This window comes from Mobula hypostoma, chromosome 6 (assembly GCF_963921235.1).
Source record: "Mobula hypostoma chromosome 6, sMobHyp1.1, whole genome shotgun sequence".
Classification (NCBI taxonomy): Eukaryota; Metazoa; Chordata; class Chondrichthyes; order Myliobatiformes; family Myliobatidae; genus Mobula; species Mobula hypostoma.
Window position 1 is genome coordinate 37676842 of NC_086102.1, and position 17410 is coordinate 37694251.

Sequence of the window (17410 nt, forward strand, 5' to 3'; positions counted from 1 at the left end):
AGATATTGTCCAGCATTCTGAGCCATATAACATAAATGGATAAACGTAACATTTCAGTACTCTGAGGCGGGTTGTCATGCCTAGTTTAGTGTTGGTCAGTATACTCTTCATTCTCGTAAAGCTGTCTTTTGCCATCCCTATTCTTCTTTTGATGTCCATGTCGCACCTGCCATCTGATGTCACCCAGCTTCCTAAGTAGCAAAATTTCTGTACTTGTTTTCTGTCTTCCCCGTTTATTTTCAGCCTGCAGATAGGATTCTCCTTCTTTTTGGATATCACCATACATTGTCTTTTTGCGATTGATAGACAGACCCATTTTTGCACTTGTCTTCAACAACTATATCAATTAAGTTTTGTAGTTCTTCCTCCGTACTTGCAATTAACACAGTGTCATCTGCATATCTGAAATTATTGATGTTTTCACCGCCAACTTTGATTCCCAAGATGTCTCTTTTGTAATATTGTTTCACTGTACACATTAAATAAATCGGGAGAAAACACACCCTTGTCTAACGCCTCTCTTGATTTTCGTAAACTGACTCACTTCTCCATCTATTCTTATAATGGTAGTTTGTTCCCAGTACAGATTTCTGATTAGGCGGAGGTCTTTCGAATCTAGATCTAGAGTTTTCTGTAATATTTCAACTTATTGTGCTTCACTTTATCAAATGCTTTTGTGTAGTCGATAAAACAAACAAATCTTTTTGCACTTGAATAGCTCGTTCTGATAGTATCTTTAACATCAATATTGCGTTTCTTGTACCTTTGTCTTTCACAAAACCACATTGTTCTTTACCTATTTCAGCTTGTATCTTACTTTTAGTTCTTGTCATCAAAATTCTTAGAAGTGTCCTGGTGATATGACTCATTAAACTTATGGTCCTATGTAATTCACATTCTATTGCTCCAGGTTTCTTAGGAAGAGTGATGATTACTGAGTTTTTTCATCTCCTGGTATTATTCCAGTCTCATAAATCCTTATAAGGCTCTTGAAATGAATCATTCATATGTTAACCATTGATCTCCCAGTTTACATTGTAAACGCATCTGGACTTGGTGTTGCCTGCACTGTACTTTCTCAGTGACTATAACACAATAATCTGCATTCTTATAGAGTTGCAGAGTCATACACAATGGAAGCAGGGCATTCAGCCCAACTAGTCGATGCTATCCAAGATTCTTATCTAAACTGGACACATTTTTCCATGTTTTGCTTATATTCTTTTAAACCAGGGGTTCCCAACCTGGCGACCACGGACCCCTCAGTTAATAGTAGGGGTTCATGGTGTAAAAAACACTGGAGGCCTTTGCTTTAAACCTTTTCTACCCACATGTCTGTGTAAGTACCTTGTAAGTGTTGTTAATGTGTCTGCTATTCTATTTTCACTTTTCACTATCTTGATGTATTTATATATGGGATAATCTGCCTGGATGGCATGTAATGTAAGCTTTTCACTGCTTCTCGGTAATGTGACAATAATATACCAAAGATTCAGTGAAACCTCAAGTGCTGTTTTTCTTCTGATTTTCAGATGAAACATTTTCTGGAACAACATTTACAAATGAAATCAAACTATTGGCAGGCTGGATCCGGACAATCCAGTTCTGCTAATGGAAGGTCCGCAGTTGTCAAGGCACAGCCAGAAGTTTCTATGTCTGGACAGGAACAGGTGTGCATGTTACCCGCATGATGATGGAAAAATTCTGCAAATATTCTTATGGTCTTTAATGCAGTTGGTGGCAAATGACCCACTGACATTTTCCTCTAAGTTATATCCTGCCATAGTTAACAGTCTTCCAGAAGGAATAATAAACAGAAGAAAGTCTGCCGGTGCTGGAAATCCAAAGGAAAAAAAACAAAAAAATGCAACAGGTCGGGCAGCATCTATGGAAATAAACTAACAGTTGGTGTTTTAGGCCAAGACCCTTTCTCAAGACTTAGGAAGGGTCTTGGCCCAAAATGTTAACTGTTTATTCAGTTCCGTAGAGGATGCCTGACCTGCTGAGTTCCTCCAGCATTTTGTGTGAGATCTTTAGTAATGTCTTTTACTTAAATTTTAGCAGAATGCTTCTGATCCTGACTGATGTGCATGCCATGGATACTTCGGTGTGTGATGAATGTTTGAGATTTACTGCAGCAAGTAACCTCTAGTTTCAGTGGCACTACCTGGATGACAGCACTTAAAGTATTTCTGAAGTAATAGGCTTGAAAAGATGGGAGGGTAATCTCATACATTCAATAGTTTAGTTAACATATATGCAGGTTACTTTTGTTAATCCTGTGAACAGCCTGCTTGGTACAGAGATGGTGATGGTTTAGAGCTTCGAGTTCCTAGGCATAAACGTTAACAACAGCTTGAGCTGACCCAGTTATTTAGACAGTCGGACCAAGAAGGTACACCAGTACTTCGATTTGCTCAGAAAGCTGAGGGAATTCAGCATGTCCCTGTTGACCATCACAGCTCGGTTTTGCAACTGTTCTGCCCAAGACTGCAAGAAATTGCAGTAAGTTGTGGACACAGTTCAGTCCATCGCAGTAATCAATCTCTTTTCCATGGACCCTGTCAACACTTCCCACTGCCTTGGACATTTTCACCCTGGACATCCTCTCTTCTCCCTCCTTCCACTGGGCAGAAGGTAATAAAAGTTTATAAGCACGCACCACCAGGCTCAAGGATGGCTCCTATCCCATTGTTATAAGATTAGTGACTGGACCACAATAAAGATGAACGCTTGACATCACAATTCTACCTCAGCATGGCCCTTACACCTTATTGTCAACCTGGAAGGCATTTTCTCGGTAACATTTTCTATGTTCTGCATCTCGTTTTTTTCCTTAGTACTACCTTCATGTACTTCATGTTTTGAAATAATCTGTATAGATGGAATGCGAAGCAGTGAAGTTTTTACTCTATCTCGGGACATGTCACAATACTATTAACTACCAATTACATGAATCCGTAGATTCAAGTGACTGCCCCAGCATTCAATCAAGTTGTAGCTTGGCACAGCGGAGGAGCAGCAAGGGACGTTGCATCAGCAGGAGGAATCCGTGGGAAAAACAGCTTTGAAAGAATTATGGAGAAACTCTCAACATATTACCCACAATTTACAAGGTAAGCATCAGAGGCAAAACTGCGAAGTTCAGAGAATTGCATCATAATAGTTTCAACAAGTATTTACTTTACTCCCACCACTGCACATTTGATTCTAGCTAGCGGTACATGGTTCGTGTTTTATCTCAGAAACTTGCAAAATTATTTAATTTTGTGCTTGTGTTTTAGAAATTCACTGACAGATTATCTAAAGGAAGTGAGGCTGTCGAATGGTGGATCCCTGTCTGGATTATCATATGATGAAATTATAAATAAAGTAGCCCGATTAGTGGAGTCAAAACTGTCTGAGGTAACTGTGTGATTGCTATTCAGGCAACAGTGGAGTAATATACAGCTTTATTCTATTTATTTAAAGAGTTAACATTTATCTTTATCCTTTGTCTTTCTGCATTTCAGAAGAGTAACAGAGGTCAGAATAACCCCTCCAAGACATCTGTTTGGCATTCATCTAGACAGCAGGGATTTAAGCCCTGGGAAGGAGCTGCAGCCTTGGTAATCTGCTAAATGCTGTGTTTATAAAGTTAATTTCCCCCCCCCCCCAAAATATAACCTTTCTTTAAATAAAGTTTTTACTATTCTCCTCGCCTTTCCACATAAAAAAAAAGGTCTCTATTGAAAATCCCACCAATGCCAGTTTTAGCAATAAGAATTCCAAAAATTTATATTAAAGTAAAGGATGAAGGAAACCCACAGGGTGCAAATATAAATTCTAATCTGTACTCATGGAGAACAAGGTTAATCACCTGCATGAATTGTTTTACAAATTACAAAGCTTAAGGTGAATTTGATGCATCAGAGACTATGCATAGACGTGAGTTCATGTGACTGAGCAGGATTGCCACAAGTGATTTCATCCTCTCCCCTTCCCCCAGCAGCCCTGTAATTCTCACGAGCTCTGTCTGGCAGTGCCGATGCTGCACTTAACGGGTGCACATGCTCAGTGAGAGAGTTTTCATGTTGGGGGATGGGGAACAGTGCTGGCTCCTGCAAAGTGGCTAGTTGATCGATTTCATTGCGCAATGCCATTGTGAGCTTATTGTGACAAATGTATTTGTGGACATTTGTGATTGTGAAGGAGGATGTGAATTCCTGTATTTTGGTTTTGTGTAATTGTTCCAGACCCACATCGCCGCATTCCAAAGAATGGTCTATCCCTTTTTTTCCTAGAGTAAGGAGATTCCTTCTTAAAGTTTCTTGTGAGTGAGAGAGAGAGAGAGAGAGTGAGTGAGTAAGAGAGAGAGCGATGCATTACTTCAGACTGATGTTTTGCAGCTGAAGTCCTAAAGGTCTGATGCTCTGTATCTCTACTTTCTCTTTTGCCTTTTTTTTTATTGTATTGTGCTAAATGTTTTCCAGCTCTTGCACACAATAAACACCTTTGCATTGAATGTGCTATTGTGGCCTGTCATCTGATTTTTTTTTTAAGTCCACACCTTTGTAAGGGCACACGGCCCTCTCTAAAACCCAACGGCGTGATAGCTGATGCAGTGGTGGGATGGTAAACAGCAAGAAAATGAGGGTGTTTTTTTAAAAAAAAGGACTGGTTTGCGCTCACAGACAACAGCTCCTTTTTCAGCCAGGCATGAAGGATCTGATGACGAGCGACGGGATCCCGCGGAGTCAGAAAGAGAGGAGCATGCAGCCTCAGGTGCTGGCCCAGCAAGTCCGCTCCAGGTGTCCGACTCTCTTGGATAGATTCCTGATTGACCAGCAGGAACGGCTGATTGAGGGGTTCTGATTAGATGAAAACCCATCTAATGATGCCACCCCAGCCAGAGGAGGGCAAGGGGAATTGGTACAGTTCTTGCTATGGGGGACACCCAGCGTTCACTCACGAACTGCAGAAAGTTCCAGCCCAAGGCTACCCCTACCAGCTCCCAAGTACCCTCTCCAGGCAGGTGAAGGAGGCCTACTCTGCGATGGATGAGGAGGTGTCCAATCAGTATCCTCAACTGAAGGAAGCTCTCCTTGCCAAGCTTGACGTCCATCCGTAAACCTACCAGTTGAAGTTCCGAGCTTGGTCGACACCACCGAGGGAGTCACCAAAGGAGACCTACCATCGCCTGAAGAGACTGTATCGCTGGTGGGTGAAGTCAGGGCCCAGGACCAAGGATGACATCAGAGAGCGAGGTCATCATGCTAGAGTAGCTGCTACATGTCCTGCTAGGAGATGGCTGTATATGGTAAAGGAACGTGAACCTGTGAATGGTTTAGCCGTGGCCCACCTGTACATGAATGCCTGGCGAGAGTTGGTCTAGCCAGTTTCGATCCAGCCACGGGAGGAGAGTACAGCTGCTGTGAGTAAAGCTACTCTGGGACCTACGAAAGTTACACCTTTGTCTACACAAGAGAAAGACAGTGGGAAGACTGAGCCTTTGATTTGCTGCTTTGAGGACATAAATAATCTTCCAGAAATAGTAAGGGACAGAGGGTCCAGTGAGATGGAGGAACTGAGCGAAATACATGTTAGTAGGGAAGTGGTGTTAGGTAAATTGAAGGGATTGAAGGCAGATAAATCCCCAGGGCCAGATGGTCTGCATCCCAGAGTGCTTAAGGAAGTGGCCCAAGAAATAGTGGATGCATTAGTGATAATTTTTCAAAACTCGTTAGATTCTGGACTAGTTCCTGAGGATTGGAGGGTGGCTAATGTAACCCCACTTTTTAAAAAAGGAGGGAGAGAGAAACCGGGGAATTATAGGCCGGTTAGCCTAACGTCGGTGGTGGGGAAACTGCTGGAGTCAGTTATCAAGGATGTGATAACAGCACATTTGGAAAGCGGTGAAATGATCGGACAAAGTCAGCATGGATTTGTGAAAGGAAAATCATGTCTGACGAATCTCATAGAATTTTTTGAGGATGTAACTAGTAGAGTGGATAGGGGAGAACCAGTGGATGTGGTATATTTGGATTTTCAAAAGGCTTTTGACAAGGTCCCACACAGGAGATTAGTGTGCAAACTTAAAGTACACGGTATTGGGGGTAAGGTATTGGTGTGGGTGGAGAATTGGTTAGCAGACAGGAAGCAAAGAGTGGGAATAAACGGGACCTTTTCAGAATGGCAGGCGGTGACTAGTGGGGTACCGCAAGGCTCAGTGCTGGGACCCCAGTTGTTTACAATATATATTAATGACTTGGATGAGGGAATTAAATGCAGCATCTCCAAGTTTGCGGATGACACGAAGTTGGGTGGCAGTGTTAGCAGTGAGGAGGATGCTAAGAGGATGCAGGGTGACTTGGATAGGTTGGGTGAGTGGGCAAACTCATGGCAGATGCAATTTAATGTGGATAAATGTGAAGTTATCCACTTTGGTGGCAAAAATAGGAAAACAGATTATTATCTGAATGGTGGCCGATTAGGAAAAGGGGAGGTGCAACGAGACCTGGGTGTCATTATACACCAGTCATTGAAAGTGGGCATGCAGGTACAGCAGGCGGTGAAAAAGGCGAACGGTATGCTGGCATTTATAGCGAGAGGATTCGAGTACAGGAGCAGGGAGGTACTACTGCAGTTGTACAAGGCCTTGGTGAGACCACACCTGGAGTATTGTGCGCAGTTTTGGTCCCCTAATCTGAGGAAAGACATCTTTGCCATAGAGGGAGTACAAAGAAGGTTCACCAGATTGATTCCTGGGATGGCAGGTCTTTCATATGAAGAAAGACTGGATGAACTGGGCTTGTACTCGTTGGAATTTAGAAGATTGAGGCGGGATCTGATTGAAACGTATAAGATCCTAAAGGGATTGGACAGGCTAGATGCGGGAAGATTGTTCCCGATGTTGGGGAGGTCTAGAACGAGGGGTCACAGTTTGAGGATAGAGGGGAAGCCTTTTAGGACCGAGGTTAGGAAAAACTTCTTCACACAGAGAGTGGTGAATCTGTGGAATTCTCTGCCACAGCAAACTGTTGAGGCCAGTTCATTAGCTATGTTTAAAAGGAAGTTAGATATGGCCCTTGTGGCTACAGGGGTCAGGGGGTATGGAGGGAAGGCTGGGTTCTGAGTTGGATGATCAGCCATGATCATAATAAATGGCGGTGCAGGCTCGAAGGGCCGAATGGCCTACTCCTGCACCTAGTTTCTATGTTTCTGTCAACAGCCAGGCCACAAAGATTCTTCTTGTCCCCTTAAGCACTCAACCATCTACATTGCCTTCACCCACATCTCTTCCATTTCATACATGTCTGCCTTCACCCCTTCCTCCTGCCACCACACTAGGGATAGGATTTCTCTTGTCCTCATCTACCACCCAACAAGCCTCCGTGTCCAGCACATCATTCTCCATGAAGTTCAGCCACTTCTCCAACAGGATCCCACCACCAGGCACATCTTTCCCTCCCCTTCATTTTCCGCAGGATCGCTGCTTATGCGACTCTCTTGTCCATTCGTCCCTCCCCACTGATCTCCCTCCTGGTATTTATCCTTGCAAGCAGAACAACCTCCTCTCTCAACACTACTCAGGGCCCCAAAACACTCCTTCCAGGTGAGACAACACTTCACCTGTGAGTCTTCTGGGTCATCTGCTGTATCTGGTCCTCCCAGTGTGGCCTCCTCTACATCGGTGAGACCTGACGTAGACTGGGAGACAGCTTCGCTGAACACCTAAGCTCCATCTGCCAGAAAAAGTGGAATCTCCATGTAGCCACACATTTCAATTCCACTTCCCATTCCCATTCTGAGATGTCAGTCCGTGGCCTCCTCTAGTCCCACGATGTGGCCACATTCAGGTTGGAGGAGCAACACATTGTATTGTGTCTGGGTAGCCTCCAGCCTGAAGGCATGAACATCGATTTCTCGAACTTCTGGTAATAGCCATCCCCCACCCCTTCACCATTCCCCATTCCTGTTTCCCCTTCTATCCTCATCTCCTTACCTGTTCATCATCTCCCACTGATGCTCCTCCTCTTCCCTTCCATAATCTTCCAGCCTCTCCTGTGAGATTCCCCATTCTCTAGCCCTTTATCTCTTTCACTAATCAACTTCCCAGCACTTTACTTCACCCCTCCTCCCCTCCTTGTTTCAACTATCACCTTCCACCTTGTACTTCTTCCTCCCTTCCCTCCACCTTCTTCATCTGACCTCTTTTTTTTTCCTTTCATGATGAAGGGTCTCAGCTTGAAACGTCGACCGTACTCTTTTCTATTGATGCTGCCTGGCCTGAGTTCCTTCAGTATGTGTTGCTTTGGATTTCCAGCATCTGCAGACTTCCTGGTGTATATGACTGTCAAAATACTGTTATGTTCCTCAAGAGGGGGAAGAAACAGAGCTGGAGGCTTGTGAACACTCTAAGGGGAAGGGAGAGTATATGAAGGAAAATGAACTTTCTGTTGAAGTAACACACATCAAAGTTGCTGGTGAACGCAGCAGGCCAGGCAGCATCTCTAGGAAGAGGTGCAGTCGACGTTTCAGGCCAAGACCCTTCGTCAGGACTAACTGAAGGAAGAGTGAGTAAGATATTTGAAAGTGGGAGATCCAAAATGATAGAAGAAGACAGGAGGGGGAGGGATGGAGCCAAGAGCTGGACAGGTGATTGGCAAAAGGGATACGAGAGGGTCATGGGACAGGAGGCCCAGGGAAGAAAGACAAGTGGGGGGACCCAGAGGATGGGCAAGGGGTATATTCAGAGGGACAGAGGGAGAAAAAGGAGAGTGAGAGAAAGAATGTGTGTATAAAAATAAGTAACAGATGGGGTACGAGGGGGAGGTGGGGCATTAGCGGGTTAGAGAAGTCGATGTTCATGCCATCAGGTTGGAGGCTACCCAGACGGAATATAAGGTGTTGTTCCTCCAACCTGAGTGTGGCTTCATCTTTACAGTAGAGGAGGCCGTGGATAGACATGTCAGAATGGGAATGGATGTGGAATTAAAATGTGTGGCCACTGGGAGATCCTGCTTTCTCTGGCGGACAGAGCGTAGGTGTTCAGCAAAGCGGTCTCCCAGTCTGCGTCGGGTCTCGCCAATATATAAAAGGCCACAGCAGGGGCACCGGACGCAGTACATCACCCCAGCCGACTCACAGGTGAAGTGTCGTCTCACCTGGAAGGACTGTTTGGGGCCCTGAATGGTGGTAAGGGAGGAAGTGTGAGGGCATGTTTTGCACTTGTTCTGCTTACACGGCTAAGTGCCAGGAGGGAGATCAGTGGGGAGGGATGGGGGGGACGAATGGACAAGGGAGTCGTGTAGGGAGTGATCCCTGTGGAAAGCGGGGGGGGGGAGGGAAAGATGTGCTTAGTTGTGGGATCCTGTTGGAGGTGGCGGAAGTTACGGAGAATAATATGTTGGACCCGGAGGCTGGTGGGGTGGTAGGTGAGGTCCAGGGGAACCCTATTCCTAGTGGGGTGGCGGGAGGATGGAGTGAGAGCAGATGTACGTGAAATGGGGGAGATGCGTTTAAGAGCAGAGTTGATAGTAGAGGAAGGGAAGCCCCTTTCTTTAAAAAAGGACAACATCTCCCTCGTCCTAGAATGAAAAGCCTCATCCTGAGAGCAGATGTGGCGGAGACGGAGGAATTGCGAGAAGGGGATGGCGTTTTTGCAAGAGACAGGGTGAGAAGAGGAATAGTCCAGGTAGCTATGAGAGTCAGTAGGCTTATAGTAGACATCAGTGGATAAGCTGTCTCCAGAGACAGAGACAGAAAAATCTAGAAAGGGGAGGGAGGTGTCGGAAATGGACCAGGTAAACTTGAGGGCAGGGTGAAAGTTGGAGGCAAAGTTAATGAAGTCAACGAGCTCTGCATGTGTGCAGGAAGCAGTGCCAATGCAGTCGTCGATGTAGCGAAGGAAAAGTGGGGGACAGATACCAGAATAGGTACGGAACATAGATTGTTCCACAAAGCCAACAAAAAGACAGGCATAGCTAGGACCCATACGGGTGCCCATAGCTACACCTTTAGTTTGGAGGAAGTGGGAGGAGCCAAAGGAAAAATTATTAAGAGTAAGGACTAATTCCGCTAGACGGAGCAGAGTGGTGGTAGAGGGGAACTGATTAGGTCTGGAATCCAAAAAGAAGTGTAGAGCTTTGAGACCTTCCTGATGGGGGATGGAAGTATATAGGGACTGGACATCCATGGTGAAAATAAAGCAGTGGGGGCCAGGGAACTTAAAATCATCGAAAAGTTTAAGAGCGTGAGAAGTGTCACGAACATAGGTAGGAAGGGATTGAACAAGGGGGGATAAAACCGTGTCGAGGTATGCAGAAACGAGTTTGGTGGGGCAGGAGCGAGCTGAGACAATAGGTCGGCCAGGACAGGCAGGTTTGTGGATCTTGGGTAGGAGGTAGAAACAGGAAGTGCGAGGTGTGGGAACTATAAGGTTGGTAGCAGTGGATGGGAGATCTCCTGAGCGGATAAAGTCGGTGATGGTGTGGGAGACAATGGCCTGGTGCTCCTTAGTGGGGTCACGATCGAGGGGTAAATAAGAGGAGGTATCCGCGAGTTGTCGCTGTGCCTCGGCAAGGTAGAGGTCAGTGCGCCAGACTACAACAGCACCCCCCTTATCGGCGGGTTTAGTAATGTTAGGATTAGTGCGGAGGGAGTGGAGAGCAGAGCGTTCCGAAGGAGTGAGGTTGGAATGGGGACAAGGTGCGGTGAAGTCGAGACGGTTGATGTCCCGTCGGCAGTTAGTGATAAAGAGATCCAGAGCAGGCAGAAGACCAGAGCGGGGTGTAAATGATTTTGCCAATCACCTGTCCAGCTCTTGGCTCCATCCCTCCCCCTCCTGTTTTCTCCTATCATTTTGGATCTCCCCCTCCCCCTCCCCCTTTCAAATCTCTTACTCACTCTTCCTTCAGTTAGTCCTGACGAAGGGTCTCGGCCTGAAACATCGACTGTACCCCTTGCTAGAGATGCTGCCTGGCCTGCTGTGTTCACCAGCAACTTTGATGTGTGTTGCTTGAATTTTCAGCATCTGCAGAATTCCTGTTGTTTCTGTTGAAGTAAAGGGGCAAACTGTTTAGGCATTATTGGTCACTGGGAGTGTAATTAGGAGAGAGTTAGTTTTCCCTGACAATGTTAACTACTCTAAATGTGTGAAAGTGGGATGTGTGTCTGGGGATGTTAAGCTATATCCTACCACAGATCTTACCCTTGACTTTGATGATCAGGTCTTTCTTTTGTGGGTGGGAGTGGTTAGCAAATTGCCAAAAGTTATGGTTCTTGGGTGGGCTTTGCCTGTGTTGTCCGACTTTTTGCAGAAAACTGAACCTGGTAGCACTGTGAAGCTTTCAAGAGAGCTCAGACCAAGGCAGGGTTTGACCGCAGGCTTCTTTTACCACCTCCAGCAACAAGTAGCTGGCCAGATGATAAGATCCTTGAGGTTTTGAGGAAGATAGGTCCTACGTCTTACAAAGTGTCCTATCCAAAGAGGGGCTAAATGTCCCAGGTCTACCCTCTTAATCTCTTGAAGAAATGGAAGGAGAGGGAGGAGGCTTAGATGCTCCTGATGATCCCAACTTGTTTAAACTACAACCTGGACGTACCAACTTGATCAAACACACCATCCATATAAAGGATGACTAATCCATTCGTCAGAGACCATACAGAGTTGCCACAAGTAATTTCTTCCTCCCCACCCCTTGTAGCCCCATAGTTCTCATGATCTCTGTCTGGCAGTGTTGACGTTGTGCTCGTTGGATGCACATGCTCAGTCGAAGAGCTCATTTCGGGGAATGGGCAAGAGTGCTGGCTCCTGGTAAATGGTTCATTGTTGATTGATCTTATTGTGCAATCTCATTGTGATGAATGTATTTGTGGACATCTGTGACTGTGAAGAAGGATGTATCCACATTTACAACACAGTCAGAATGGATGATCCTTTCTCTCCTAGAGGGAGGCGATTCCTTCTTAAAGTGAAGAGCGAGTGAGTGTGGTGAGGTGTATTACTTCAGACTGATGTTTTAGAACTGTAGCCTTCGAGGTCTAATGCTCTATATCTCTACTTTCTCATGTCATTTTTTGCTAGTTCACCCTTTTTTTTGCACTATAAATATTTTTGTACTTTCCTAAAAGTTTTCCACGTTTCGCACACAATAAACACCTTTGCAGTGAATGTGACTTGTTTGTTTTAAGTCCACACTTTCAGAAGGGCACTTGACCCTCACCAAAACCCAACGGTGCAACAGTTCCCATTCAGACTGAGTTATCTCCCACTCTAAAATGACATGGGAATTTGGTTTCCCCAATACTTGGGCACTCAACAAAGACGGTGTTCCTCATCTTCCATTTGGGGAGAAAAAATATTTCTGTATCTAGTAAATAATTAGAAAGGCAAATGGAATTTTGGCCTTTATTGCAAAGAGAACAGAACGTAAAAATTACTAGAAGTGTACATAGAATTGTAACACCATGCCTGGAACATAGAAATTGAAGAGATTTCAGTGAATAATCGCAAAGCTCAGTGTCTTACCAGATTTCTAATCTAATATTATTTGGCTTCTGGGTGATGGGGCTATTCGAGGAGAAGTGAAATAGGTCATTGGAATTTATTTAAGAAAAGGGAAATGATTGTTTTGAAATGTAAGGTTTTGGAGGAAGTTTGATAGGATAAATACTGATAAGGTGTGTCATATCACGGGAGAGTCATTTCACAGTAAGGAGACATCCACTTAAACCAAACTGAGTGATAAGTTCCTGGTTGTGCTGAATTTTTGGAATTCTTATTGCCAAACCTGCCATAGAACGGGAACTGAGCCTATAAACGATATTAGATCAGCATTGAAAAGTTGGTGGTGGAAATGTGAAGTGAAAACAGAAACTGCTAGAAGCAATCAGCAAGTCAAGCAGCACTTGCAGAAAGAGGGCGGATTAGTTAATGTTTCAGAACTGAAATGATAACTGTGTTTCTCTCTCCACAAATGTTGTCTAACCTGCTGAAAGTTTCCAACATTTTTCTGTTTTTATTTGGATGAGTTATGACTGCTTTGAATTAGCTGTTGAGCCCTCTCCTACTTCTGTAGAGTTTAGGTGGTGGGGGGCAGGGAAGGAAGAGGATAAACCAGCAGTTATAGCCAAATAGAATCAGCTGATGATGCAGTTATTGAGAACTAGAAGAAATCTGTCATCTAGATATTATGCACTACCTAACTAAAGGGAGATAACAGAATGACAGCTTTATTAGTGAAGGCCATCATATCAGTATAAAAGTATTTTGAAGTCTGTAACCTTTTTCAAGTGGCAAGAAGAAAGCTGACAGCACAAATCTCCAACAAAATGCTGGAGGAACTCGGCAGGTCAGGCAGCATCTATGGAAAATAGCAAACAGTCGACGTCCCAGGCCAAGACCTTTCTATAGGACATTTCTTTCCACTGATGCTGCCAAGTTTCACCAGCACCTACAGTCTCCCAAAAACTTGCTTCATTCATATCTACCAAACGTAAAGCCATTCCGCTGCAGTTCTACATTAGCAATTCACTGAATAAACCAAGGTTCTTATTATTGTCAAAGTATGCATGCATGATACAACTCTGATATTTGTCTACTGAAGACAGCCATTAAATACAGAAAAGACCATAGGCGTTGCTGATAGAAAAGACATCAACTATCCCCCAACCAGCATGAAAAAAGAAACAAAACTCGCAGACACCAAAATTCCCCCCTCACCCACAGCAAAAAGCAACCACAAATACAACAATCCTCTATACATAACAATCCCCAACTCATTCACTCGCAGAAAAGAAAAGTGACAGTAGCACCAAACCCCCAAACCCCACTTATACGCAAAAAAATTAATAGATCACTCACTCGCCAATCGACCACAAAAAGAAAACACCAAAAAACTGAAGGAATAATATGAAGTACAGTCCAGTAATCTCATTATATCGGCTTCCTGTATATTCACTGCTCTGTATATAATAGTGCTATTGAATGGCACCTCATCTTATAATTTTAATTTCTAATACTGAACTGCTAGTCTGTTACCAAGTACAATTATTAGGGATAGAGAGCTTTTTGTAATGCAAAATTCTTCTATTTTCTAGAGTGAAGAAGATCCTTGTGTGATCTGTCATGAAGAACTTACTGCAGAATCCATGCTTATTTTACCGTGTGCTCATAAGTTCCACTCACAGGTACTATAAAGAAATTTATTTTTATTCATGTTTTGTTTTCCTACTACAGCAAATGAAGACTGAGTCAATACATTCAAAGTGCCATTGAACAAGACCGTATCCATGGTAGAATAAATCTTTATAGCAGTAAACTGCATTCCCAACAGCGTTGCTGAATATACAAAATAAAATTCTAGTTAATAGAACATAAAACAGTACAGCACAGTACAGGCCCTTCAGCCCACAATGTTGTGCTAGTATAAACCTACTCCTCCATCAATCTAACACTTTGTACTTGTTTTACTGTTGTGTAATGTGGAAAAAGTTTCTATACATCACTGAATGACAGAATACTTCACACAGGAAGCAAATGAACAAAAAGACTATGGTAGCTGACAAAGCGTGTATTAAAGATATTGAGCTCATCCAGGAATGATGAGTCATTGCCACGTAGGAAGTTGCATTGTGCAAACCCTGCCACAGCTGTCAAGCGTCCAACTATTATCTCAGTTCAGTCTGAAATTGTCTCTTTGTGCTCACGATGACCCAGCGGATGTCAAATCTGGACTCCTTGTATAAACTCAGTGTTGTTAACCCTAAACCCTTTAATGGTTGCATTAAAGATGGATTTAGAGTATTACAAGATCACTCCATATTTGAGATTTTCAGATTCTTAGAGTCTGGAAATCCCACCTCTAAACAGTTCACAAATACTTTGCACCTCCCTTTTATCAATTCAATGATCAGGATTTCACTATGTCCCATCCACTGTGACACTTAAAGCATTTCCCTTTTCATAGTCCGGATTCTATCCAGAAATTGTGCTTTTCTTGTAGAAAAGAAACAAACTAATCAAGTAAGTTCTTCTGTGCACAGTACAGAATTCACCAATGAAATATGGCTGTATTTTAAGTGTGGATATTAAAATTGCAAAACACCTTTCATTCCTAGACCATGTTCATACAAGTAATTTTAGTTATAGACGTAAAGCACTGATTAAAGCAAATTGATTGTTAATTTATTTTTTCCCTGCATAGTGCATTGAACCATGGCTGAATGAACAGAGAACCTGTCCGACTTGCAGACTTCACGTTGTACTACCGCGAGAATTCCCAGACCTTCCCAGTCGGAAAATTCCTCCATTGTAGTGAGGAGAGGAGAAGATGGCAAGACGCAGTGCGCACGGCTGATCTGAAATGATATTTGTATTTGTACGTGGGTACCATGCACAAACCTGATTTGATGGTGTCACGTACCCCGTGATGGGAATAAAGAACCAGCAGAAATAGAAAACACTTTGGAGTCCAGTATTGCTATTAACTAATAATACTTATTAGTAACTACGCAATCCGTTAGTCTTGCGAGACCATGGACCTGCGCCTGGAAAGTCTTCACTCTCCAGGGCACAGGCCTGGACAAGGTTGTATGGAAGACCAGCAGTTGCCCATGCTGCAAGTCTCCCCTCTCCACGACACCAATGTTGTCCAAGGGAAGGGCATTAGGACCCGTACAGTTTGGCGCCAGTGTCGTCGCAGAGCAATGTGTGATTAAGTGCCTTGCTCAAGGACACAACACGTTCCCTCGGCTGGGGCTCGAACTCACGACCTTCAGGTCGTTAGTCCAATGCCTTAACCACTTGTCTATGCAATACAGTAATAAATGTAAATTACAGAGTTTGAAACAATACAGGTAAAATCATCAGATGACAGAGCAAAAATGTGTACAATTTCCAACTTAATATCTGGATAACTAATCAGCTATAATATTGTCAGTACCTTTCACATGTTTGATTTTTAAGTCACATTCTTGCAATAGCAGACTCCAATTTAACAACCTTCGATTCTTATCCTTTATCTCAATTAGGAACACCCACGGATTAAAACCCATGTAAACCACAAGTGGTCTCTGAGCAACAGAGAGATTTTGAGGTCTCTGAACATAGACCTTAAAATGTTGTAAAGCCAGAATAAGTGCTAGTAATTCCTTTTCAACAGTTAAATAATTTTTCTGGTGCACATTAAATTTCTTTGAGAAATAAGCTACTGGGTGCTCAATATCATCCACACCCTTCTGTAACAGTACTGCCCCAGCAGCTTCGTCACTAGCATCGGTTGCTATCGAGAATGGTTTTGAAAAATCAGGTGCTTTGAGCACAGGATGATAACACAGGATGGTTTTCAGACATTCAAATGCCTCCTGGCAAAGGTCATTCCATATAAATCTTTCACCCTTCCCTAAGTTTTGTTAGGGGGAGAGTGATGTCAGCAAAGTTCTTATATAACTTATGACAGGGGTCCCCAACCTTTATCGCACTGCAGACCGGCCGAAGGTTGGGGGGGGGGGGGGAGACTACAATGACCATGAAGCCTTGCACAGGCACCAGTGCGCATGCATGTACGTGCCGATTTTTCTCTACAAATCGTTTTTGGAGATTCAGTTCTGGGGTGGGGAGGTGTTAATCACAAACGCAATGTAGGTGATAAGTGGCTAATACACTTAATTTCATTTCTAAAAGGGTTTATCTAACGAATTTAATATTAAACACACAGCGCATATTTTCCTCGCATGAATATGGTGATAAGTCAATTATCAGGGGAGCTTGAAGTAAGTGTTGAACGAACTTCCAGTAGAAGTGGTAGAGGCAGGTTTGATATTATCATTGAAAGAAAAATTGGATAGTTATATGGACAGGAAAGGAATGCAGGGTTATGGGCTGAGTGCAGGTCGGTGGGACTAGGTGAGAGTAGCGTTCAGCATGGACTAGAAGGGCAGAGATCGCCTGTTTCTGTGCTGTAATTGTTATATAGTTATATAAGTCACTTATAATTCAATAGCATCATAACATTTTAAGTAACGTTTGGATATTAAACACACCACATATTTTCCCCATATGAACATATAAAATCATTGCAACACACCAATATCGCTGAATCAGTGGGAGCCCTGGGCTTGTTTTCCTGCAACAACACGGTCCTATGGAGGGGTGATGGGAGACAGCGATACTCAAAGGAGGTTCTTTATGTCCAGTCTATTCCGCAATTTAGTTTTCGTTGCATTCGTTGCAGAGATATGTTGGAAATGGAAGCAACGTTTTCAGTGCTTTCGTGGCTATCTCAGGATATTTAGCCTGGACTTTGATCCAGAATGCCGGCAGAGATGTTATGTCAAACATGCGTTTCAGCCCACCATCATTTGCAAGCTCGAGGAGTTGATCTCCTTCCCACGCTGACATGGATGACGCGTGCGTAATGACCTCACG

The 17410-nt window shown here is 43.7% G+C and overlaps 1 protein-coding gene across 2 annotated transcripts in view; it reads left to right on the forward strand.

Annotated features, from left to right (window-relative positions):
* Positions 1-15475, forward strand: part of LOC134347940 (E3 ubiquitin-protein ligase DZIP3-like) — a 106747-nt gene extending 91272 nt beyond the window's left edge. The window contains exons 26-31 of one of the 2 annotated variants that reach the window (XM_063050606.1): positions 1533-1670; positions 2965-3116; positions 3285-3405; positions 3513-3608; positions 14083-14172; positions 15189-15475. In XM_063050606.1, coding sequence (XP_062906676.1) covers positions 1533-1670; positions 2965-3116; positions 3285-3405; positions 3513-3608; positions 14083-14172; positions 15189-15299 — 708 coding nt within the window. In that variant the 3' untranslated portion in view covers positions 15300-15475. The remainder of the gene's footprint in view (positions 1-1532; positions 1671-2964; positions 3117-3284; positions 3406-3512; positions 3609-14082; positions 14173-15188) is intronic. The other variant, XM_063050605.1, reaches the window with a different exon arrangement.
* The last annotated feature ends 1935 nt before the right edge of the window (positions 15476-17410 follow it).